At 38.6% G+C, this 24783-nt stretch overlaps 1 protein-coding gene across 1 annotated transcript in view; it reads left to right on the top strand.

Annotated features, from left to right (window-relative positions):
* The first annotated feature begins 1699 nt into the window (after positions 1-1699).
* Positions 1700-24783, top strand: part of trpc7b (transient receptor potential cation channel, subfamily C, member 7b) — a 55322-nt gene continuing 32238 nt past the window's right edge. Inside the window, exons 1-4 of the mRNA XM_006781406.3 lie at positions 1700-2306; positions 6574-7336; positions 13865-14047; positions 20284-20448. Coding sequence (XP_006781469.2) covers positions 1819-2306; positions 6574-7336; positions 13865-14047; positions 20284-20448 — 1599 coding nt within the window. The 5' untranslated portion in view covers positions 1700-1818. The remainder of the gene's footprint in view (positions 2307-6573; positions 7337-13864; positions 14048-20283; positions 20449-24783) is intronic.

Here is a 24783-nt window from a genome sequence, read left to right as displayed (position 1 = left end):
AGAGGCATTACATCATGCCTCTTTTTTAAAACCAAAAAGATAATCTACTGTTTACGATACGTTAAAAGAGTGTTGCATATTTATGTGTTTGTGAAAAGCTGCAGCAGGTTATTTGAATAATCAGCTTTTCTACTTGTTACTTATATTTTTATGCTTGCTCATTCCTTTCTTGAGCATTTTTATATTACAGTAGTGCTTTTTACAATGTGTGTTTACAATGTGTGTTTTGGTAAATGTCAAAGCAAATGGAAAAAGCTGTTTACAATTGTAGCTTAATTTATCTTAAAATGATATGCACACATATTTCAGTGTCATCCCTGTCTAATTAAGCTTTTATTTAACTGCTGAATCAAAAAGTATAGGTTAAACAGGAGCTTTATCACTAATAATGAATTATCCATAAAATGTTCTTTCATTCAAGGTCATTGTGTTGATCATACAGACTACTTGGTAAAAAAAAAAACTAAAAATGTTTTGGTATTTCCAAGAGAGTGGCTTGTGCTGTAACAGTTCTACACTTTCATTAAAATCTGAATTTCTGTGTGTAATTACTCCCGCGTGGCTGCTTCACTGGCTTTTTTCATTTTAATCCCTTTACTCTAATGTGAAAAAGATGTGAAATCTGACATTACAATATTTATGAGTCACTTAGTTTCTTAATTTTGTAGAAAAGGAAGTTATGGGTATGTAACTTTTAATTTTCCCTATATGACTGTCATTAGGTTGATCGATCTCAACCTCTAAAAGAAGCCAGTTAACCCGTAGCATGTGCGAAAGTTAATGGTTATCAAAGGATAAACACATAAATCTCCAGCGTGTGTCTGCTTATCTTCTTGTAACTCACGCTTAAGGAATTCAATCATTAGGCAAATATTTTTATTATTTATAAGTATATATTTAAACTGGCATTGGTAAGTTACTGTTATTTGTATTCTTTAATTTGACAAAACTCAATAACACTTTTATGCAGGATAATTCACAGACTGTAGGTTAACTATTGTCCACCCAACACCAGAAAAGAGGGCTTGTTGTGTGTGGATGTGTTTGTTGCATGAATACAAGAATGATCTAAGATCAAAGTGCTGGGTTAGAACTGGTTAGTGTCTGTGTGGGTTTGCAGGAAGTCTCCATCGTGACTAATGTGTCTCTGCCACTAATTAGAAGACCGAACATGCACGCACAAATGGACACACAGTAACAGACTGTATATCCCTTATATCTGCCAAACCCTTGAGAAACTAATGGCTTTTTATATGAAAGTAAAGCTCCCACTGATACTACTTGTAAGCTAAGACTCGCTTGTTTGTTCTCTAAAGCAATAACAAGATGAGATTGTGCCAGTAATTGGTCAATAACAGGTGGGCATTCTCATTAACCCCTTCACATCCTAAACAAGCTCTCTCTCCTCCCTCTCTCTCTCTTGCCCGTCTACTCCTAAAATTAGATTTTTTTAAATTTTATTTTAATAAACAAATTTAAAAAGCAAAATTACAGCTTATTTGTACTTGCTAATTAGCAAATGCAACCCTGAGGTGTCGTCGTCTGTCTTGGCCGGTGTTATGTGTAAGTTAAGCTACTTTATGGTGTTGCCTCTTCTTCTTCTTTTCCTTCCATTTTGTAAAGGGTTGGCTTTTCCCTGCGCGCGCACTCGCTGCCTTCTAATTAGCGCGCGCACTCAGAGGCAAAGGTGGAGGCTTGGCTCGTCGCCACGGCGCTGCTCAGAAGAAACTTGTGCGGTGGCAACTTTGACAAACACTGTTAAATGTCTGTCACATAGCTTAAATATTTTAAAGTATATGGTGGACGGAAACTCTCCCAATGTGTGACGAGGGCGAGGAAAGCGACAGCGGCGAGAGGGGGCACCTCTCCGAGTCTCCCTCCTCGCCTCTCTCTCTCAGACTTCCCCGAGGATCTCCCTCCTCTCCGCGGCCCCTAGACCTGTTCTCCTCCGCCTCTCCGCTGCTTGGGGACACCGACCCACCTTACCTCGCCTCTCCGGAGTGTCTTCACCCGTCTCCAGAGTACCAGGAAACCGGGGGTTCCACACGCTTTACACCGCCAAAGTTCCCCCAGCGCACCGGGGACACCGGCTCGCCGTTTCTCTCGCGGCCAGGTATACACATAGATGCGGTCTACGACCAGTACGATGACCCGTTTCCCAAGTGGAGGGGACGTGGAGCGGCCAACGCTGAGCGCTTTCAGCACCGCGGACAGAGACTGCACCGGGCTCCGGAGCTCTCGGACTATGGGAACCACTACACTGTTGAGCACATAGACACCGAGTTCAACTCCGAAACCCGGCAAACGTGAGTCCTCCCCCTCACCTTATACAATTAAGCCAGAAAATTAATTCGCGTGCCCTGTGATCACTGGCCTTGTGCATAGTCCGTGGACTTATTTCTAAACTATAACCACAAACCTTAATCCACCTGGAATGTCAACAAGTAGAGGTCAGTTTTGAAAAGCGTGGAGGCAGGCAGGATTGACACAAAACCAGATGCACCTAGCTTGTGAGGCACAGACCGACACTGCATAGACAGCACATTAGCAGACTTTTCAAATAAATGCTTTGAATAATGTTATTGGTGACATATCTGAACTTACTGTGCTTTTAACATCACATGCTAAGATGTGCTGTTATCTGAAATATTAGTTCACTGTAAGTCAGTAAGTGGAATTTCTAAAGCTGCCACTTTCTCTTCCATCTCAACCTCCATTAAGCTGTGAAGTCATGTATGTGCAAAATGCATATGTGAGGAAGTGAAGCCCTTACTACCTCCTTGTGTTCAGAGATCGTTAAATAGGAAACGGGGGCAGATTAAGGCATGTGACACAGAGCTGGAGCAGGTTGCAGAGATTGATTTCCACAACACAGTGTACAGAATTATGTTTAGCTGTTTCCTGTATAACTACATATGTATTGAATTGTTTCAATAAAAACAAAGGAGCACAGTTTTGGTGCATGCAGCCCACTGCATCAATTTAGAAAATGTCCAGAGGAAAAAAGTGGGACATAAATGACAATACTTAATGGATATTAATGTTACACTGCCAGCTTAGCTATGACTATCAGATATTGAGAATAACAGGCCTCAGAGTTTGGACTTTGATCTTCCCTGGTCTGGCTTTTTGATACCAGTGTCCAGCTTAACAGGCCTAACATGGAAGAAGCTCTCTCTGATGGCTGACTAGGTGAAATGTTGGACACATGTGTGCTCAGGTTTTGTGTGAAAGAGCTGGTTAGACAGGCTGGACATGTCTGTTTCTCATTACCATTAAATTATGTTGAGTAACTCGACTTTGATCTTAAAAAAAATGGCAATTTACTGTTTGAACTCTGTGTGTGGTTGACAAAAGCAGAGACAGAGCCAAGAGTGTAACTTTTCTCAGATGTGTGTGTGTGTGTTTGTGTGTACGTGTGTGTGTTTGCCCACTGATAAAATACTAACTCATTAGTCATTTCTATAAAATTTGATTTCAAACCTGATTAATCTTTTCTTTCCTTCCTTCTCGCTAGTTCACCGGTAAATGACCTAACCTAATTGATTGCCTGCACAGATTATAAATGACTTAGTGCCTCAACCCTGGAAAGTTCAAGTGTGAAAAGAGGACAAGTAAAAACTGTTCATGCAGTTTACCTGGCTGAAAAGCTCATAGTGACAGTTATCTTATTGTATTTTCATTCTGTGCTAATGCTTCATTGTACATTTCCAACACATTTTTTTGCTGCTTTTTGAGTAAAAAGCGTAAAAACGCTTTACATTTGACACCTGTGAGTGGTTTTGCATATTTACTCCAGAAAGTAGCATTTACATTTGTTTTGTAGAGATACAGTCCAACCATGTATTTGATTTTTATTTTTATTTTTTTAATTTATGTTGTAGCTATTCACTTTGAGCTTGGCTTCTTGGCTTAGTTTTCCAATAATGCTTGTATAATATACATTTTTTAGCCACATATGATGTTTTTCTTTAAAAAAAAAACAAAAAACTGGTCTGTCCACCTGTGCATCACCCAAACTACGACTCAGGTTGAACTTTTACAATCCAGTGAGCTAGACTCAAGCCAATTAAGTGTCTGAGATCTCAAAAGAACTGTAGTTTGAGACGTTTTTTGTGAACAAGCACCACTGCTGTGCTAGAGATACTCGCGGCAATGGTGCAAGATTGCTTTTTTTCTCTTTTTCTGTCAGTTTTGTTGCTAGTACAAGAGGGAGCTGTGTGATTGGACAGCTGCTCTCAGTGATCTGCAGGAGGCTCATACTGGGATCCACCAGCAAATTGGGCAGACTCAGTAACAGCTGCAGTTTCAGGATTTTAAAAAAACAGTACTTACATTACTATAGTGAATAGTCTGATCACATTAAATTAAAATAAAATAGGTGCCATTACCACTGAATCTAAACTTCATGATTTTGAAGCCATGTCCACTTTACAAATGCAGAGTGTATACTTAGTATGAAACTGAGGCGGGTAGATTTAATAAAATAGTTTGAAACAACATTAAATTACACCAGTATAAAGTAAGTCATAGATGGATAAAATGCTTCTTAACCAAAGCTCTTGGATAAATATTGTACTCTCCAAGAGGACAATTGTAGTCAGATGTTGTTTGTTTTAAAAAGCAGTTTTTCTTCCCTTCTTCTTCTTTTGTTAAATGCAATAAGTCTTTTTTGTCTTTCTTTAGAATTACCACTCTATGACATAGGAATTTAGTCTCAGACCCTAGATATATAAGCCAAAACACATATGTACACATGCCATGCTTTGATAATTTCTCTTCTTGTTCTGTACCTACATGTAGACATGGCTTCTCTCTGCCTGTTTATCTCAATTGTGTCTGGCTCTTCTTGTCTGTGTGACTCTCGTTCCACATTAAAATGATGACGGTAAATTTTATTTCAGAGCCGAATCACAAACAGCCAAAGATGGATGGAGAGGGAGCTAGAGAGGGACAGATAATGGCGATTCATTACCTGACTATAAGGTTATCTAAATGGGCTGGCAGCCAGCCTCTTTCTTCATTTATGAGAAATCCTCCCAATGTTTACAAATATCTCTGTAAGAATATCCCCCTCTGTATGTGTTTGTGTAAAGGTGGAGAAGACATTAGACACAACTTACAGCGTAAAGGACTGAATCAACAAAACACACAATGACCAATGGGAAAAGATGCTTTTGTGCTGGAGTTAATAGATAGTACTTTCTTTAGAGCCACTGTATAATGTTAGCCTACATTACATGCTATTGTTAATTTAGGTTTTGTTCAAGTTCTGGTGCCCTAATGTGTAATTATTCATGTTTCTGTATGGGGGTGGGGGTTGCTTACTCCCACTGATTGGCAGTCAAGGACATGCACAACTGACTGTGTCACATTTGTCTCTCTCTCTCTCTCTCTCTGTCTCTCTCTGCCCCCCCCCCCCCCCCCCCCCGCCAAACCCATACACACACTCACATGTACACACAAGATTTGTCCTGGTGAGCTCTCTTCATCTTCTCAGTTCCACATCCTTTGACACCCCTGGGGTATATTTCTACCTTGAACAAGTTTCCATTTTCACCATTTCCTTCAATTCAATGTCCTGCATTCTGCCCATGCACGAGCGCACGCACGCACACAATTACAAATAACTCAAATTCAAAATAACCTCACATGGTATTTTTATTACTCTTTTTTTTTTCCATTTTGCTGGCAGGTCTAATGTGAATCTGAACCCCTAGTCATTTATAAGGTCACTGTATCATTTACAGCCATTTAACTCATAATAGCAGCATTATATTGAAAATCCTTTAACAGTCTTGTACATGGATAATACTACCCAATTATGGCTTTAAAAACGGTACCTCACCTCTGCTATCTCTCTCTCTCTCTGGGGAGTTTCAAGGTTTTTTCATTATCTGGGTTTCACCGACTGTCCAATCATACAGTAGACACAGATGCTACGGTGAATTTAATTGCAGTGGGTGGAGTACAATAGTGCTGATTTGGACAATTTGTAACAAAGTAGTTGGAGCACAATAGTCCTGATGAAAACTGTTTTGCACTAATGGACATGATTAAAAGCAGTTCTCTTCAATCTACTGGCACTGTGTTACTTCGCATGGTTGGACAAAGGCAGAAAAAGACACTGTAAAGAGCAGGATGTGCATTTTTAAATCCATATCCATGCAAATTTCCAAGTGACGAACTCTTATTCACCAGTGTTCAAATGGTCACTTTGGATGACACAGTATAAGTTTGTCATTCTAGAGCTAGTTAAGCTGACAGCTTCATCTCTGCTTTGGCAATCACAGCTGTTGACCTGCCCAACAAAGAGATTTGACCCATTATAGGGGTTTATTGATCTGTCTGGGGGCAGATAAATCACTAGCATCTTGGTGGTGCTTTCTGTACAGTCACTGGAGAAGTCTGTGTTAAGCACAGCTCTAATTTTCAGTCACTTACTTTTCATCACTTTGTTGCTTCTTTCTCTGAGTCTTGAATTCCTTTGTTGTGTTCTACCTGCATTGCCATCTCAATAATCATTGTGTTTTTTAATGATGTAGTGTGTTTAACTGTCTTTACTGTCTCCAGGGTGGAAGCCATGCAGCGCCGCCACACAACATTGAGGGAGAAGGGGCGTCGCCAGGCAGTGCGGGGCCCAGCCTATATGTTCAATGAGCGTGGCTCGGCCCTCACTGCAGAAGAGGAGCGTTTTCTGGATGCTGCTGAATACGGAAACATTCCTGTGGTCCGCAAGATGCTGGAAGAGTCCAAAACCCTTAACTTTAATTGTGTGGACTACATGGGCCAGAATGCTTTGCAGCTCGCAGTGGGTAACGAGCACCTAGAAGTGACTGAACTGCTGCTAAAGAAAGATGGTTTGGCTAGGATTGGTGATGGCCTCCTTTTGGCCATCTCAAAAGGTTATGTTAGAATCGTTGAAGCCATTCTCGCCCATCCTGCTTTTGGTGGAGGTCTGCGGCTGGCTTTGAGCACTTTGGAGCAAGAGATGCGTGATGATGACTTTTACGCCTACGACGAAGACGGAACGCGCTTCTCGCATGACATCACACCCATCGTCCTGGCTGCTCACTGCCAGGAATACGAGATTGTCCACATCCTCCTGACGAAGGGGGCTCGCATTGAAAGGCCCCATGACTATTTCTGTAAATGTTCAGAATGTGTGGAGAAACAGAAGAAAGACTCCTTCAGCCACTCACGCTCCAGGATGAATGCATATAAGGCCCTGGCCAGTGCAGCTTACCTGTCGCTCAGCAGTGAAGACCCTGTGCTCACCGCCCTCGAGCTCAGCAATGAACTGGCAAGACTGGCCAACATTGAGACAGAATTTAAGGTGAGGTGTCCTATTGGCTTTTCTTCATTCTTCTCTTTATTCATACTTTACTAGTTTAAAAATAAAGATTTGTTTTGTAGAGATACAGATGTCATACTGCAAATGTACACTAGTGTCTATAAGTTCAACCACCAGCTATGAACCTTATTCTACCCGCTGCTTAAATTTGAAAAGTGCTAAAAAGCATGTAAGTGGGTGGCAGGAAAGGGCTGAGGAGGATGAACCGATGTGTGAGCCAGGATTTGTTCAGTGATCCTCAGGCCAGAGAAGAAAAGTGACACAGAATCACAAGGGATCTCAAAGGGCTCTTTTGAAATGAGCGACTGCTCCCCTCCAGAATCTAAAAACTGACATTAGTGCAGTGGAGCACCATGGTGATTCCATGCCATATCAGTTTGAGCAGTTGGCACTAGCCCCAGTAATATTCCTCTCTCACTCTGTCTTTCTCTTGGTATCAAGGGATTGTCCTGCCATCTGCAGCTGTCAAGCCATATAAGGAATTAAAGGGAAAGAATGTAATCCAGTGTTTCTCCTAAAGTGCAACTACAAAAGTAAGAGTCAGACGCACTGCACCAAAACTCTAAAACTAAAGTAGATGGTGGTGTAAACCTTAACTGCTTTGTGGGGCCAAGGGAGAGTGGCCACCATCTAGTCATGAAACTGGGTTTTGCAAGCTTTAGCATACTTTAAATATTAGATAAGTATTTGAGATATTTTCAACTCATTAACTGCCAGTGTTTAAAGATGAGCTAGAAATGTCAACATTAACCTATTTCTGTATCCGTTTTATCACAGGACACAGCAGTTATTTCACAGCTCAGGTTTGTTTAAGCATCCATTAGCTCTTTAATCACCTTGAATATGCCCTCCACAGGTTTATTTAGTAGCATTTATCAACTCTAAATCAAGTGTGAGGTAAGTTGACAGTTTTAAATAGTTTAGAAAATATACCTATATTTTTGTTCCACTGAAAGTTTGTAAGCTCTTTATAATAAAATTTATAAACCCTGTCCTGAATTGTTTTTTTTTAGTTTTGCTCCAAGGGGAAGCTTCTTGTTGAATGCAGTTGCATCAGTGCAGACGCTTAAGTAAAAACAGCACATTGAACATTATTTTCAGGGATCTATCTTTTCTTGAGCCTGGTATTGTGATTGACTAAGGTATTTTTATTGGTCTATTTTTTTTAAAGCTATATAGATCAGGAATATGCTGCTTTAAGAAAATATATGCATCTGACTCTTCCCCGCATTCCTACCAGTGATCACATCTTGAATGTATTTCCTAGGGCACTGTAGATTTTTATTACCCTTGTGAACTACCTGTTAGTAATTCAATGTGCCCTCAAGTTGTTGGGAAAAAAAGAGTTTAAAATGGAGCATTTTGCAGTGTGAGAGAAAAATGATAATGAAACTGATGTAAAAATACTGACATGAATGTACGTTAGTATTTGTGTCACTGTCTTGGTGAGGAATAATTTTAATTTCAAAAGCTTGGAAGTAAATATCATATCTCCGAAGGGATATTTGAAGTTTAAAGATTGGACGTTAGGATCAGGGTTAGAGGTGAGTGACCTCTAAATGGATTATTTTGCTTGTGTAATATTTAATATTGTTTCTTAATAAATGTAAAGCCCATATCATTAATGCACTCCAACCCTGAACCTTTCTAAACATTACATGATGGAGATGCATGTGGAAACATCAATGTCTGACGCAGTTGGACGGGACAATAAACACCCTTTAAATCCCGAGATCAAAGTCCAAACTCAGAATAGAGCAGCTCATGCTCCTCCTGTGTACACTGCGCTGGCAGCTCCCTCATCTAAATCAAAAAGAGTATTTCCACAAGTGATAACATATCTAAAGAGGACTATTACCTTCTGGGTTAAATGTAAGAAAGGAGAACTTCAGACAGTGTGCCTAACTGATGTTCCCTTGTTTTCTGTAGCTTGTATGAAAATGATTTGAATTTTTTTTCATTCTTTTTTTAAACGAAAAAATCAAACCTGAATTTGTTTGCTGGCATCTCTGTCAAGGCAGGGTCATTGGTTTGTGCTCACTTTACACTATGTGGTCAGGTGGGCATGGTTTGGGTAGCAGCTTGAGGTAGAGAGGAAGCTTATTTCCCCCTACTGTGCCAGCTCGTGTACGAGTCCCAAATCAGTTAGCGTTGGATATAATGGGTAAGGCATTCACTGAAAAACCAGAGACACTCGTCCATTAGACTCGTACATTATATGTATACATTTATACTTGATAATTTAAAAAAAAAAAATTCTAACGATTTGCTTGTTTTTCCAAGTGAGACTCACTTATAAGTGAAAAAGTGTCTTCAAAGAAAAGCTGTGAGAACATTTTTTGCTGTGATATTGGATCTGTCTTGTCTGTAAGCTTGCTCAGACCTGTGCAAAGGAGCTAGAGGGTATGCAAGTGTCAGTCGACTGTCTTTCTTCAGAGACTGACTGCACGAGTGGCTTGTGCAAGCTATTAGTAATGGCCTATGGGTACATCTTAAAGAAATTCTAGCAGTACTGTGAATAAGTGCATGTAAAATGTGCACTGGTGTGATTACCATTAGATGGTACTGAAGCATCTGGTGAACTAGAAAATGGCATGCCTTTGTGCACCCATGTAGTGCTTCATTCTCTTACCCTCAACACTCTTGTTAAAAACTGTCATTGTTTCTCTGGTCCTTCTGCTTTCTACCCCCCATTTGTGTCTGATATTCAGCCTTTCTGCTTGTCAGTCTGTTCTGTCTCCAGACAAGTTAATGAGAAGGGCTCACCTGAGGGACCACAGTTGTGTTGGAGCTCATCTGTCTCATTACCATCTCATTATCACCCCTCTGTCTTTTTTCTCTTTATTTGTTTTCTTGTCCCTTATCGCATCATCTTCTCATTAATTTAAAATATCAAATAATGTTATGTGCCGATAGCCCTAAGTAAGCTGTGTGTTTTTATGGAGCGTTCAAATGTGGGCGGGAAAAGTTAGAGCATTTTGTTGCTAACACAAAATGTTACATATGAACTTTTCTATGCTATTAGGTGCAATTTTATGACTTCAGAGGTGTATTTATCCATTCATACAAATCTCAGTTAATATGCCCAGTCCTCACAGTCCTGAACAACTCTTTTCTCTGTATTTATATAAGATAACTTGGGCCAATGAATCAAAATGTCATTTTACCATTTCCTTGGTGAATTAATTTAGAATTTAGGCCATAAGTTTATATTTCTTTCATCTCACTTCTAATGCTAGTATCCTGAAAGGAGCTGAATAATCTAATCAACCTGCTTGAAGTGCTGTACAAGTATACGTAATGTGTTTTTGAGATTAAGGCAATGACCATGTTAGTGCTTTTGTGAGCCTCTATGACATATGGGAATCTCTAACATCTTTCTAAGCATAGGTCTGTGGATTTATTCATGTGTATTTTCAGAAAAGCATAATTGAAAGGTACGTGTTTGTCCAAGACTGAGAAATAAGCTGCCAATCAGCAGCCTATTTATTCAAGAAGCCTCTAAATTCACATTATTCAAATCATCAGACCCCATTTTCCTTATTGTTGGTTTTCTCTGTGTGTCTGTTTTCTTTGCACTTGTTTTACTTAAACAATATTCAGCAGCTATTATTAACAGCATTTTCAGTGGCTGTCGTTTTTCCCCCCGCTCACATAAGAGAATAAAATACATTCAGTCACCATCACAAACTGACTTAAAGATAAAAATGAAGTCAAGTGCTCCCCCTCTCCCTGCATTAGGTGTTAGGTTCAGGTATCACTTCTCCTAAAGAATAACAATTGCCTGGCTTTACAGCAACTGTCAGTGCTGTATATTGTCATTATCATTCTATTCGCCCACTACATAAGTGACAAACTGAAATTGAACTGTTTGACAGATTCAAATAAAAGCTTTTTGCTTTGTTGACATATTGATGTTATCTACTAGCTAGCCCCCTGACTGTACACATACATTTTGAATGTAGTGTAAGACACAAGTTCATTTGTTTAAATCAAACTGGATGTTCAGTGTGAGTTAGGTTAAAACTTCTCATCCACTGGAGAAGATGCACAACATGTCTCCATGCAGGAGCAATAGTGTTAAATTCGCCGCATATTCAATGCATATTGAATTGTTATGTGGGGACTGCTAAGGATCCATCAGAACTGTTTTACAAACCAAATATTTATATTTGAACCTTACTCCACAAGAAACCCATCAGTTTGTCATCTGAGCCTCTGTAGACACACACAGTAAAGCTCCAAAGACCTTTTAGAAAGTAAGTGAGCAGTAAGAGAGGATACAATCAGACAGTGCAAAGTGTCAATTAACTTTTATTTGAAATATAATTTTGCACGTTTTTTTAAATAATGAAATATTGAGCAAAACTGAGACAAAAGACAACAAGAAGGAGAGTGCCTCCATCTTACATTACATTACCTCCCTCTCTCTCTCTGATTGTGTCACATTTGACACTCTCTCACTCTCTCTCTCTCTCTCTCTTTTCGCGTACCCCTCAGTTCACTCATCTGTAACCATTCTCACTCGGTTTCACACCGCTCTGTCTCCAATTTCAATCTCACAACACTGTCCTCAGTCTCAGTTGTCAAGGTAAAAACCCACACAACATGATTGGATTTTCATGCATGCGTACTATCTTTGTGTGTGCATTTTTGATGTCTGTTAAGCAATAAAAATACCACTGTTTAAGAAAATATTTTTGTACTTCTTATAGCCTGAAGTCCTGTCTTTGAATAGGCTTGAGATAGTAATTGATTTCTTTCATCTAGCAGACTGGAAGAGGGAAAAAAATGCTTTTATTTCTTGTTGCCAAAGGGTTGGCTTCTTTTATTTTTTTAAATTATAAATGTAAGCAACATGGACCAAATTTGAAAATGTATTGATATTTTGTAGCTGAATGGGCTTTAAGAGTGTGAACACACGGATTCTACTGAAGGAAGGTCACAGTTTTATATTCAAGACTGACACTGTCCACTGTCCAAAAGACCAAACTGTGGAGGAATATAAATGATGTTCTTCATAAGTATATATATTAATAGAAGGCACAGACATACACATAAGTACTTTATGCTACCTGCTTAAAAAAGATGCACTGAAAGAAAGTTGAGAAAGGGGAGATGATAATTTCCCACTGTGTTTAATGCTAATTATTTTACTGAAAAGAACAATGTAAAAGCTTTTGCCTCAACATTGTGTAATAGTTTGCTTGAGCAGAGCACAAACATGGCGGTGAATGCATAATGATAATCATTCCTCAGGGACTCTAAATCTGCCAGAAGCTCCAGCCTGCTGACTGCTTCCTGTTCAACCAACTGTTGCTAAACAGAATCAAGTAAAAGTGGTTGATAGAAAGAAAGCTAAGAGAGCACAGTGAGAGCCACGGGGTAAGAGATTGAAACTTGAACTTTTATTGACTGAATCAATTGTGCTCATTTTAATGAAGCTTTTAATAAATTGTTTCAGTTTGTAATAAACTGCGACTGAAAGTCAAGAAAAATAAAACTAGCTACTTCAGAGTATTCATTTAGTGTAATTACACAGTTAATAGGGTTTAGCAGCTTTAGGAAATTCATGAATTCAGCTTTATCTGAGCTGAGTTCATAATTTTTGAAGTGACTTTTGAAAACACTGAAAAAAGACATCCATCCACAACTGCTAGTAAGAAAGTACAGTAATAACTTTTTTTTTATCATTGTGCCATATCTAGAGCATTCTGTTGTTGCTTCCCAGCTGGGGCAGCACAGTATGTTCACTGAAAGAACAGATTAAAGGAGTGGATTGGCCTACTTTATCCTCATTTATGCTATTATTATTCTTCTGTTCTGTTTTTATCTTCTCGAGCTCTTCTCTGAGCCCTTCATATTTCTCGATCTTCTCGTATTCCTTCTTCCTGATGTTGCTGTCATTCGGAACCGCTACATCGATCACTACAGCCGTTTTCTTCTGTTTGTCCGGTTGGTTAGCCACCACCATTTTCAATCTTTTATAATTGTATCTATTAATCTATTATAACAGCAAATGTTTTATGTTTTTTGTTTTTCTGTGTGAAAAGGTAGGAAAAGCCAGTTCAAGCCAAAAGACACAATGCTAACAAGCCATTGTTAAACATTGTAAAAGATTTCTAACTACCTGAGAGAACACAAAAAGAGGCAGGTGATTATTATGTAGGGACAGGGATGATTCTCAGGCTGTGAAGAATTGTACATTTTCTGCATCTATTTGTAACACCTGGTCAGAGGGCCCGGTGGCGCCAGTGTCCGGCAGCCTCGCCTCTGTCAGTGCACCCCAGGGTGGCTGTGGCTACAATGTAGCTGACATCACCAGTGTGAATATGTGTGTGAATGGGTGGATGACTGGTTGTGTAAAGCGCTTTGGGGTCCTTAGGGACTAGAAAAGCGCTATACAAATACAGGCCATTTACCATTTAACATCTATGTGAAAATTAAAATAAAATATTTTCTTTCTTTCCTCCCTTCTGAAATATATTCACATCATCCACTCTCATGCAGAATGACTACCGTAAGCTGTCCATGCAGTGTAAAGACTTTGTGGTGGGTGTGTTGGACCTTTGTCGGGACACAGAGGAAGTTGAGGCGATTTTAAATGGTGACGTGGATCAGTGCCCGCCGAGTCCCTACAACCGTCCCTGCCTCAGCCGTGTCAAACTGGCTATCAAGTATGAAGTCAAGAAGGTAAGACAAAAACCGATTAGCTTGTTAAAAATGTAACTAATTTTACAAATTGCATTAATTTGCAACATTAAAAATTAGTGTAAAAATTATTCAAAGAATTAGCAATGCAGTATGTAATGCCTTTTTTGTGGGAAGTTATTTTTGCAGGAACTGTGAAAACATTTTCTGTAAGTAATAACTAAACAAAATGTCAACATAATACTAAAGACTACGAGAAAAAACGGTAATTGTTTGTCTCAGCAGCTTTATAGGTCTCTAAAGGTGAAGAGGCTTGTCACACAGTGTGTTTGACTTTGACACCTAATACTGGTGTTCATGTACTATGTCAACTTCTTTTTCTTTAACCTTTTCAAAGGGCAGTACATCTGAGATATCATTGGAGTTCATTTTTTGGGTCTTTACAGTTCCAAAAATCCATACCCAACCCCCAAAACACATGGGACCACGCAAGAAAACATGACCAATAATCCTCTCGTCATTTCAACTTTAAGGTCCATTTGTTGTTTGGAAGAAGACAGTTTTGTTGTATAATAACTTTGACTGCTTTGTAACTTTGACCTTTTGGACCTGTACATTTCCATTAAGGTTATTACACACATAGGAATTCAAGTATTATCAGCACTGCCCATGTCTTTTCAGATCGACTTGGGTATTGCAAAAGAAAATTTCACAGAGACCTGGGACCAGAAGTAAAAAAAAAAATCAGACTCGCTACTTGTTAGTTGTTGTGTTAACATGGACACATTAATATAAGTGCAGATTTGTCAGTTCGGCTAAATCAAATTTTATTTATATAGTTCCAAATCACAACAACAGTTGCCTCAAAGCGCTTTATATTTTAAGTTACGGATCAAAGAAATAGTCAGACAACCCCCTATGAGCAAGCACTAGGAACTACAAGTAAGCCAGCAGTCTTAGAGCAAAGTGCGCTGTTGGCGTGATATTGTATTATGAGGGGCCTGAAGATTTAAGACCTTGTATGTGAGATCCAGGGAGCCAGTGAATAGAAGCCAATATGGGATAAATCTGCTTTCTTTTTCTAGTTCCTGTCAGTACTCTCACAGCAGCAATTTGGATAAACTGAAATTCAGGGAGGTTTTAGAACAGCCGATAATAATGAATTAGAATAGTCCAGAAATAATAAATGCATGAACTAGCTTTTCAGTACCACTCTAAGACAGGATGTTTCCAATTTTAGAGATATTTGTACAAATGCAAGAAAGTCCTGCATATTTGTTTAATATGGATATTTAAGAACAAATCCTGGTGAAAATATTGGTTTCAAGATTCCTCTTTCTGTTACTTAATGCCAAGGTAATTGTATCCAGAGTATCTGGTTATACACCACGTTTCTAAGATTTTTAGGGCCAAGTACAATAACCTCTGTTTTATCTGAATTTAGAAGCAGAAACTTCAGAGGTCATCAAGGTTTTCATGTCTTTAAGACATTGCTAACTAACTGGTGTGTGGCATCATATATCGATAAAGCTGGGTATCATCTGCATAGCATAAAAATGTATACTATGCCTTCTAATGATACTGCCTAAGGGACGTATGAGTAAAGTAAACAGAATTAGTCCTAGCAAGGAACCGTGTGGAAATCCATAATAAACGTTAGTGTGTGTAGTTGTGTAAAGAAGACTCCTTATTTACATGAGCAAAGTGGAGTCTATTAGACAGATATGATTCAAACCAATGCAACACACTACCTTTAATTCCTAAGGCATGGATAGAAATACATTATTTATTGCAGTTTAACATGTAACCAGACTTGTGTCTAACTAAGCTAGTGTCTCTGATCTGTTTGTGCAGTATATTTCCAGTACAGTATGCTTGAGTGTTGTTGTGAATGTGGACTCACAGGACCCTTTTGTAAACAACTCACTGGCTGGTGTGTAAAAGTTAATCCCTGCTGTGCAGAGGTGCTCAGGAAAATGTCAAACCAAATCCCTTTTCCCCATTTGCCCTGCCATTCTCTCTCACTCACACGTGTTCCTGTCTGATCCTAATGTGCCTCATGTTTTCTTTAATCAGGTAATTCTCTGGTGTAGTTGTGCATGCGCACAGGTGTATTTGTATATGTGTGTGTGTGCGCGCGTGTGTGTGTGTGTATGTGTGCGCACGTGTGTTTTGGGCATTAAACAGGCTGCTTTTTTGTATCCTGTACAAGAGAGCATGACCAATACCAGGCAGCTAATTACACCAGGCAAGAGGAGAGGGAGGGTGTGATTGCCATGGAAACCAGGTGGAGCGTGACTGCATGTAGAGCATGTAGATGGACACAGGAGGCTTTCATGTCAGGGGTTATTGGTTTGATGGACTGATCAGTGGTAAGCTATAGTAACTGGACAGGTGGTGGTGTATGTATTACTGTTTGAGGCTTTTCAGCCATATGAAAATTGTATATGTTTGTTTCTATCGGTGGAGGAAGCAGAAAATGCCAATTGTCAGCTCAGATAAATGATCCTCGAACGTGACGATCCAGGGTCACTGGTGAAGTGATGGATAGGCATTGATTGACTGGGTGAACCCAATAAAGTGAACAGAAATCAAGGGAGAGCACGCATGACCAGAAGTGAGGTGTTGCTGAAATCTTAGACGTGAATACAAAACACACAAACACAGCATTTGATTGTTCCACTAGCTGACTGCTGACTGAACATTGATTGCTTGGTTGTCCACATCCTTCCTCCAGCTGGAAGAAAAACATCCATCCTCTCCTTCATTGTAAGACCTTTGCTGGCTTTCATTTATCACTGCCTTACTTAGAATAAACTCTGTAATTAATGTGAAAATGCACCACTTCTTATTGCCTTCTTTCTTTTGCACTTTGTATATTAAATTGATTTTCCATCCTGCTTGTTCCCATTTTTCTTTTTAAATGAATTCAAGTGGAAACCATAAACACAAATGTATTAAAGTTTGCCACTTGACTTCATTTAGGTAGTAATATATTTAGATTTTTATGAATACACAATACTCAAGTACTATAAATAGATATTCAGAATGGACACTAAGCTACTTGAGATACTTGGAAAAGTAAATTAGCACCAGATGCACTTTCGCAAATACGTAATATTTAATCATGTCAATTTTACCCTCTTGGCATTTGTTAATTTGGTTGCATTGAAGTATCATGTATAGTATGCATACTTTTCATAATTAAAAACTGTAATTCGCCATAAAGGAAGTGCAGACCACTGCATCTGCTGAGGAGATCTTCCTGTTTGCTGTTGTTTATGTTTCCCTGTGGGTTATAACCCTGACGTTTTTGCTTAACATAATGGGAAACTTGAAGAAAGTTCTTAGAAGAAGAAAGTCCAATACCACCAGCATTTAGCCTTCTCTAAAACACTTTTTGGATTTGAGACATTTGATATTTATTGTGTCCTCTTTAATTTGGTAACCTGTCTCTTTACTATGTTTTTTTTACTTCTTTGTCTTTCCCACCTTCTCATTGGCTGTCCAGGCTTAAATATTTCCATCTCCCCCTGTGCAAGTATAGTCCCGTCATTCCATCTATCTTTGTTAATTCAATGTGCTAACCACCACCTGTTCCAATTTCTTTGCTGTCTTGTTTTGCATTTTTTAAATTTACCTGTCAGTTCATGTTATATCCTGTGATATACCCTCTTGTTAAATTAAACTTTGTCTGCATCCATTTTGACCTGCATTTAGATCAATTCTAGAACTTTAATAACAAATGAAAGGCTTAAAAACCATGAAAGCACAAAAGCTGAAATGGTGGAAGAATGAAATGTGTATAGCTTGACTAGAGCAATTTTGCTGATACAGTTCCGTCAGATTCTGTGTGGACATTAAATAAGCACTGAACTATTTGAAAGCGCATCATAATAAACTTGAATCTTGGACCTTCAAGCTATTCTTAATAACACAATTTCTTTTGGATAATTTGGGATTGGATAATTCACTGGAGTTGTGAAAAGGTCAAAAACATGGCTCTGCTTTCCACACCTGTGTCCACAGAGAGACACTGACCACAAAGATGTCAAGGAGAATTTTAGATGAAGCTTGAGAAGAATACGTTTTTGTCATCCACAGTAGTCATGGCTGTTTAACATATTATCCACGTGAGATAGAAAATGACCACCCTGCACACTGCATACTGAAATCTGACGGTTTTCATATTTCACGGTGCTCTATTGATGTTTTAAACCAGGCGAAGAAGTCAGGACATTTATTGTGGACTGTTAGATCAATACTCTGGCTTTAAGTTGCTTTTTAAGTTGACATATTTGGTGACATTGTCAACTATGTAAGGAACTCAAACTGTTCTTCCAAGGAAAAGCAGTGACTGTATTTTATGTCCACAGCAAGTCGGAAGCCACACTATGGAAGACACAGTGGGAGGCTTCAGAGCAGCTCTGAGTTCTTTGAAAATAGGTGTGAATTTCTCAGTAAAGAGGAGGGTTAAATCCTGAATTCCCTGACAGATGTCATCTGAGAAACCTGCAAACCCTGAGGGGCCAACTCCAGGAGGACTTCGCTGTGCTCAGTGTGCAATCCAACTTCATACAGAATCAATTTGCCCACCGTAATGGGCAAGTTTCCATTGTATGCAGCAGGACAGCCAGGTGGAATTGTTTTTGTGGTTCTGCTTTGAAATTGATATTTGTAACTTAAAACATACTGATCTGTCGTCAAGGTATTAATGTCTCTGTTACCTTTTACTACCACTGGATTTTCAGCATTTGTCAATTTAAAGACATAGTATGCGAATAATCGAAATGTTGGGCCTGATCTCGCTGATGTCCATTCTGTAATATAACACAAACCCTGTAAGTGATTTGTGTCCAGTGTACTGAGATACACTTTCTACAGGTGGTCTTTCAGAGACTAGAGTAAATCTTGTGTCAAAGGTAATATTTGGACTTTGGACTTTAATTGCCTTGTTTTATGGTTTTAAATGTCAGATATATGTGTTACACAGCAATTAGCCCAGCTGTGATAGATTGTAAATAGTGTATACAAATGCACGTGTCGAAAGTGCTAGTTCAAATGACGTTTTTGGGGTTTATATTAGCTTACATGTTGTAAAAATCTATACATAAAGATTTTTGACTTGGTGACTAAACGTTAAGCGCACAAAACACGTGGGCTATAGCGACTTCTTTTGACTCTCACTCAACTTTCTATTTATCATTATATCCTTTCTTTCACTAAGATAATAAGGATTAAATTTTTTTTGAAAGACACATAATTGCCATCAATTCATGATATTGAGGCAAAAAAACATTTCATGTCTTACAATGTTCCTACTTTATTTATTTTCAAGACCCATTGCTTGAAACCATCTTTTTATTCCATCCATTAAAGATGTAACATACCAAGAACACACACTGGCAGAGGAAATTTATTAAAAGCTTGAAAGACATTCACACAGGAATGCTTTGCTGCTGCTTTCTTGGGACTTTAACCGGCTGCTTTCTTAGATATTTACGAACACTTTGTTCACTCTTAGATATCCCTTTTCCCCAATGCATCTAAATTTGGGTTTTCCACTTTAACCAAAGGATCAGTGTTGGCCACCTGTGTGTGCCTGGGTAGCATATTTTTTATATTTGAAATATCGTTTTTAGTTATAGTCATCTTCTTTGTGTGCTAATAAAACAAACAAAACAAAACCCACATTTTATAAAATACATACATCACATCATTGATGTATCCTGCAGTCATTGAATGTTTAACGCCTATCCCAGGCGTGGTGAGTCAGGCCTTGGCTGAAACTGTGTCCTTCAACTGTATACCTTTGTTATTGCAGATGCCCATTTTGGATGAGAGGATTTTCATGAGTGGGACTTATAAGTAGATAACTAGAGCTACTGAGATTACAAGGGGTCCGTCCCAGTAGAGTCATGTCTAAAGTTGGAGAAAAATATTCAAGGTTTGTTTCTGGTTTAAATTAAAGACGACCTGCTTTAATGTAAAACTTCTATACTTCTATTCGGCCTCTCAGTAACAAAAATATAGTAGTATTTTCTATGCATATTCTTCAATAAAAAAGAGTAACCATGTAAGCAGCTTTTTGTCATATGAAGCTAGTGTGAGTTGTTCCTTGAAGATCCTGGCATCACTAGCTGTTTGCTTTTAGCACCACTCGCCCTTTCCTGTTTGTCTTTCTCATCCTTTAACCATCCTTGCCCTGTACCCAAACTGTCTCATCTTCCTTCGTTCTCCACTGATTTAAGTTTCTTGTTTATTTTCTTCTGTTTCAGTTTGTTGCTCATCCGAACTGCCAGCAGCAACTGCTGACTATCTGGTATGAGAATCTGCCTGGCCTGAGGCAGCAGTCCATTGGTGTGAAGTGCTGGACAGTCCTGGGAGTAACTGTAGGCCTCCCATTCCTGGCTATTGCCTACTGGATAATGCCATGTAGCAAGGTATGAACAGATAACTACATGTGCAAACACAATTGCAAACTACAGTTAAAATAAAACACACACATATAGTTTAGGGAACTTATTATTGCTGTATCTATGCACTATTGCTTCTCAGAAAAATATTATTTTCTATTCTTGTTCCATCTATTATTTGCAGCCAACTATAGTATTTCAAATTGCACTTGAAGTCTCATCATGCACCTTATAGGCTCATTACCCACCAGGAAACACAATTCCCACTTTTGTTCTTTGTTGCTCATATGACCTTACCACAAGTTGGGGAGAATCTAAAGTTTGCCCTGAGGTTGGAACGACGACTTGATATTAACTTAGCATTAGTTCATTTCAGGACATCTCAGACTCGCTTCTCAGCTCAACATTTAGGCTCAGCTTTTATTATTCTAATCTTAGCTTCATCATCTTCTACTCTCAGACTGAGCAGAACTTGAAGTGTGACACGAAACACATGAAAGACTGGACAGGAAACAAGACACATAACCAAAGAGACATAGCTGAAACAAAAACTAGAATAAAACTCAACTAAATCTTAGCAAACAGTAACACAAGAACTTACTATCATCAACTTAACATAAGAAACTCAAAAAAAACCCCAAAATAACTCAAAATAAACTCAAAATGCTGGGTCACAGACCCAGCCCCTGATAGAGTCATGTGAAAAAGAACGTACCTCTTTTAATTCTAAATGTTTTCAGGTATCAGAACTTTTAAAATCGTCCTTTGCCCAGCAGGTCTTTAAATCAAGGAAATTTTGGAAGTTTGTTTCATCTTGAGCATTGTTGTGTGTACACAGTGCCAAGGGGTAAAGACATAACCACTGATCTTAGAGATGCAATTGTTACTACCCGTGAAGCTAAGACCCCAAGCATGTTATAAGCTCATGCAGTATAAAAAAGGTTTTCTTAAATTGTGTATAACATTACAGACAGATTTTTTATAGTTCCCAATTATTAACTAACAACCTGTATTCTTATAATTATCCTGAATATAAAAATACAATCCTAGGTTATACAGAATCATCACAAATAAACAATAAGCACTTAATATAGGTTTTTCCAATTTCTTAAGCTGTAGTCATCTTGATTCCACCTCATCTCTGCAGTTGTAGCCTTTTTACAGACACTGTTGCTACAGACAATAATCCACTTTTTCCCTTAAATACTAAATATGGTTCTACTATAAATGACACAAACCGTATAACCTCGTTAGGGTAATTACAGGAATATATATGCACTAGACATTAAAGATATGGCCAAATTAAATGTCAAAACTTACAGATTTCCAGTTTCAGAACACAATATAGTAACTGTTTGATTATAGGGCATGTGGGACATTTTCTGACATTTTCTTCATTCTCATCAAGCAGATTGTATTTTCTAAAGTGACACAATATGACATCGGCCACACTCAGACACAGGAGCTGAGCAAGCGGTTATGCAAATCTTCTCATCAACCTGAATAATCCTGCACCTCATCATCACCAAGTGGTGTGTGTGACTGCACTCAGGTTTGAGGACCTTTGAGTAGTTCATGGTAGGCATGACTGATGAATTAGTCATTTGTAGACTAAGAGAGAGAGAGAGAGCACCGGATGTTAGCCGTACATGAGAAGCTGGAGAACCAACACTTAGAGGTTATGTCACGGTTCTGGGTCAGTTTGACCCAGTATTTTGAGGTGTGCTTTTTGCATTATGGATTGTTTTCTTATTCTCTTGTGGTGCTTGTGTTGGTGATGATGATTATTATTAGAGTTTCATGTTTCTGTTTATCAGTGTTTAAGGATTTGTTATCTCATGTATTGTTTGAGTTCCATGTGTTATATTCTGTCTGCCTCTCAGTGTCGAGTCTGCATCTTTGTGTGATGGTTTCTTGTTTCCTGTTTTATTGTGAAGGTCTGCGTCTCATGTGAGTGTGTTCAATTTTACTTCTCTTCTCTCGTCTCGTTTATTACTCCCAGCTGTGTCCCCCACCTGTGTGTAATCTCCCTGTGTTTCTCTGAGTGCATTTAAGTCATGTCTTCTGTTTTAGTAGTCGCTGGTCCGTCTGTGTACCTTCCATGTTCCATTCGTGTGTTCTCCCTGCTGTCATCATCATGTACCACCTTCCTTCAGGTTCGTGTTCTGGTTTATGTTCAGTAGTTAGTTGCTCCCAGTAGAGTTTAGTTCATTCTCCGGTTGCCGTTTGTCTATTTATATTTCGTGTTCAATAAACCACCTTCACACCTTCGCTACTGCCTGCAATTGGATCCTCCTTTATTATTTCCACATGGCTCATCTCACTCGCCGTGACAGGTTATCCACCAATCATGAAGCACTAGTCGCAAAAAACACTTGTGTTATGTTAATGTGTGTGTTTCTGTGTGCGTATTCACATGTGTGCATATGTGTGGATGCATGATTACATCTAATTATCAATCAATCAAATCATGACACTGCATGTGACAGCCTGACGTTTCGTGTCACATGAGAGACAGTTGAGAAAAAGAAGAAGGGCAGAGAAGCAAATATAGGATGCACAGCTTATAGTTGTGCTGTTACTGTGTCTGTTGCTGTGTCACGTTTATTTATTTTTTTAATGTGCATGTTGTTTTAAGAGACCGGGGACATGTGTGATGTTGATAAAGCAGAACTACAGAGGGTAGAATAATAAAAGCAGCCTAATCAAAAAAAATGACCAAGAGACAAAACAGATGTTTATGCACGCTTTGTGACCATGTGACCGCAGCTCATCAGAAACAAAAAGTAGAATGGATTTGAAATAATATCTATTAAATATCTATTTAATGAAATAGATAAAGACAGTGTAAATCAGAAAAAAAATACAGTTCGACAGGCAAACGCAGAGAGAAAGCTTTGATGTGTTCTGGTTGATTGTGTTTAGTGTAGCCTCCTGCACCTGCAGCTAATCATCTAGTTCTTCTCATCTCATCTCATCTCATCAATTGCTTGTTTTTTTACAGCCCATAATATGCCCCATTTTACAACACTACAACACACAATTATTAAAATCCCACATCATATTACATTTCATATCAGCCCGGGGCGATAAAGACAGTGTTTTTGTTCCTGTAACAGAAGTAGTAAGTCATTGAGAGCAGGCATAAAAAACATGGATACTGTAATTGCTTTGAAAATCCTCTTTGGGTGAAAAATAGCAGCGATATGCTTCAGAAGTGATGAAAAGCAGATGTGCGATCAGAGATAGAATGCTTCTTATTGATTGAAGAGGTTAAAATATGGTAAGTGATGTGACATTTTTCAGCCTTCCGCGAGTAACTGGAAATAGATAAAAAGTCAGAAAAAGAGAACAAGTGATGAAGAGGAAAATTGCCTTGGAGACTTGATGAACCAAGTTTCACATGTTAGTCAAGGATTCATTTGTATTACTAACGTTGCAGATTTATAGTGAAAAGGTAACAGTATGTGTAAGGAAAGCTTATGATTCTGAAACTATGGTAAACCTCGTCCTTATTTTCACAGAGTACTTCAGGCATGATGAGGCTCTTTATTAACGATAATTATACCGATGATGACAATCAATTTGGCAATGATACGCTGACATTTCCAAATGCTACATGTTGCGCTGATATTAAGTAATTATTTTTTCATTAATTACTTTTCTGCAGTCCATCATCTATTTAATTGGCTGAAATATATTTTTGCATGCTATCTCTGACACGGCTGCCTGCGGTTTTAAAATTTTGGACACACTTTGAGATTTTTTGTTTCCGTCCTAGCTTTTCTTGGCCTCTTTTCATCTCATGGGAGATTCAAATCGAAGCCAGTACCAAAAAAAATCCTTATCAGTATACAAAGGACAGGTTTCTTTTTTTTTACAGCTAATGTAGGTCAGGGTAAAGCAAGCAACATAGCAGACTTCATTTATTTTACCTCCAAGCACTGAGCATATTCTTTCAAATATTTACTATAGTCCAATATAACATGAGGAAGTTATTTGATTAATATTGTATATATTAAGGCTCCCTAACCAGAATGCAATGTAGTTTGCATTGCTGGAAATATCTCTTTAGTTTGAATTAAAGAGATAGCTGCAAAGAGAAACAGAGTATAGACGTGAAAATGTACACATTAGTAAAGGTCCTCTATATGATTATATAGTTAACCCAAAGCATGCAGTGTATTTAATATATTTTAGGAAAAAAATAAGATATTTTCATGTGGCTGTGGGTTCACTCCGGGCACTCCAGCTTCCTCCCACAGTCCAAAGACATGCAGTTAGTAAGGTTAGGTTAATTAGAGATTCTCAAGTGCCCATAGGTGTGAATGTGAGTGTGAATGGTTGTCTGTCTCTCTCTGT

The sequence above is a fragment of the Neolamprologus brichardi genome, chromosome 2 (assembly GCF_056152115.1).
Source record: "Neolamprologus brichardi isolate AB-2024 chromosome 2, ASM5615211v1, whole genome shotgun sequence".
In the NCBI taxonomy this organism is placed as follows: Eukaryota; Metazoa; Chordata; class Actinopteri; order Cichliformes; family Cichlidae; genus Neolamprologus; species Neolamprologus brichardi.
The sequence above is the reverse complement of the archived record's forward strand: the minus strand, read 5'-3'. Positions and strand labels throughout refer to the sequence as shown.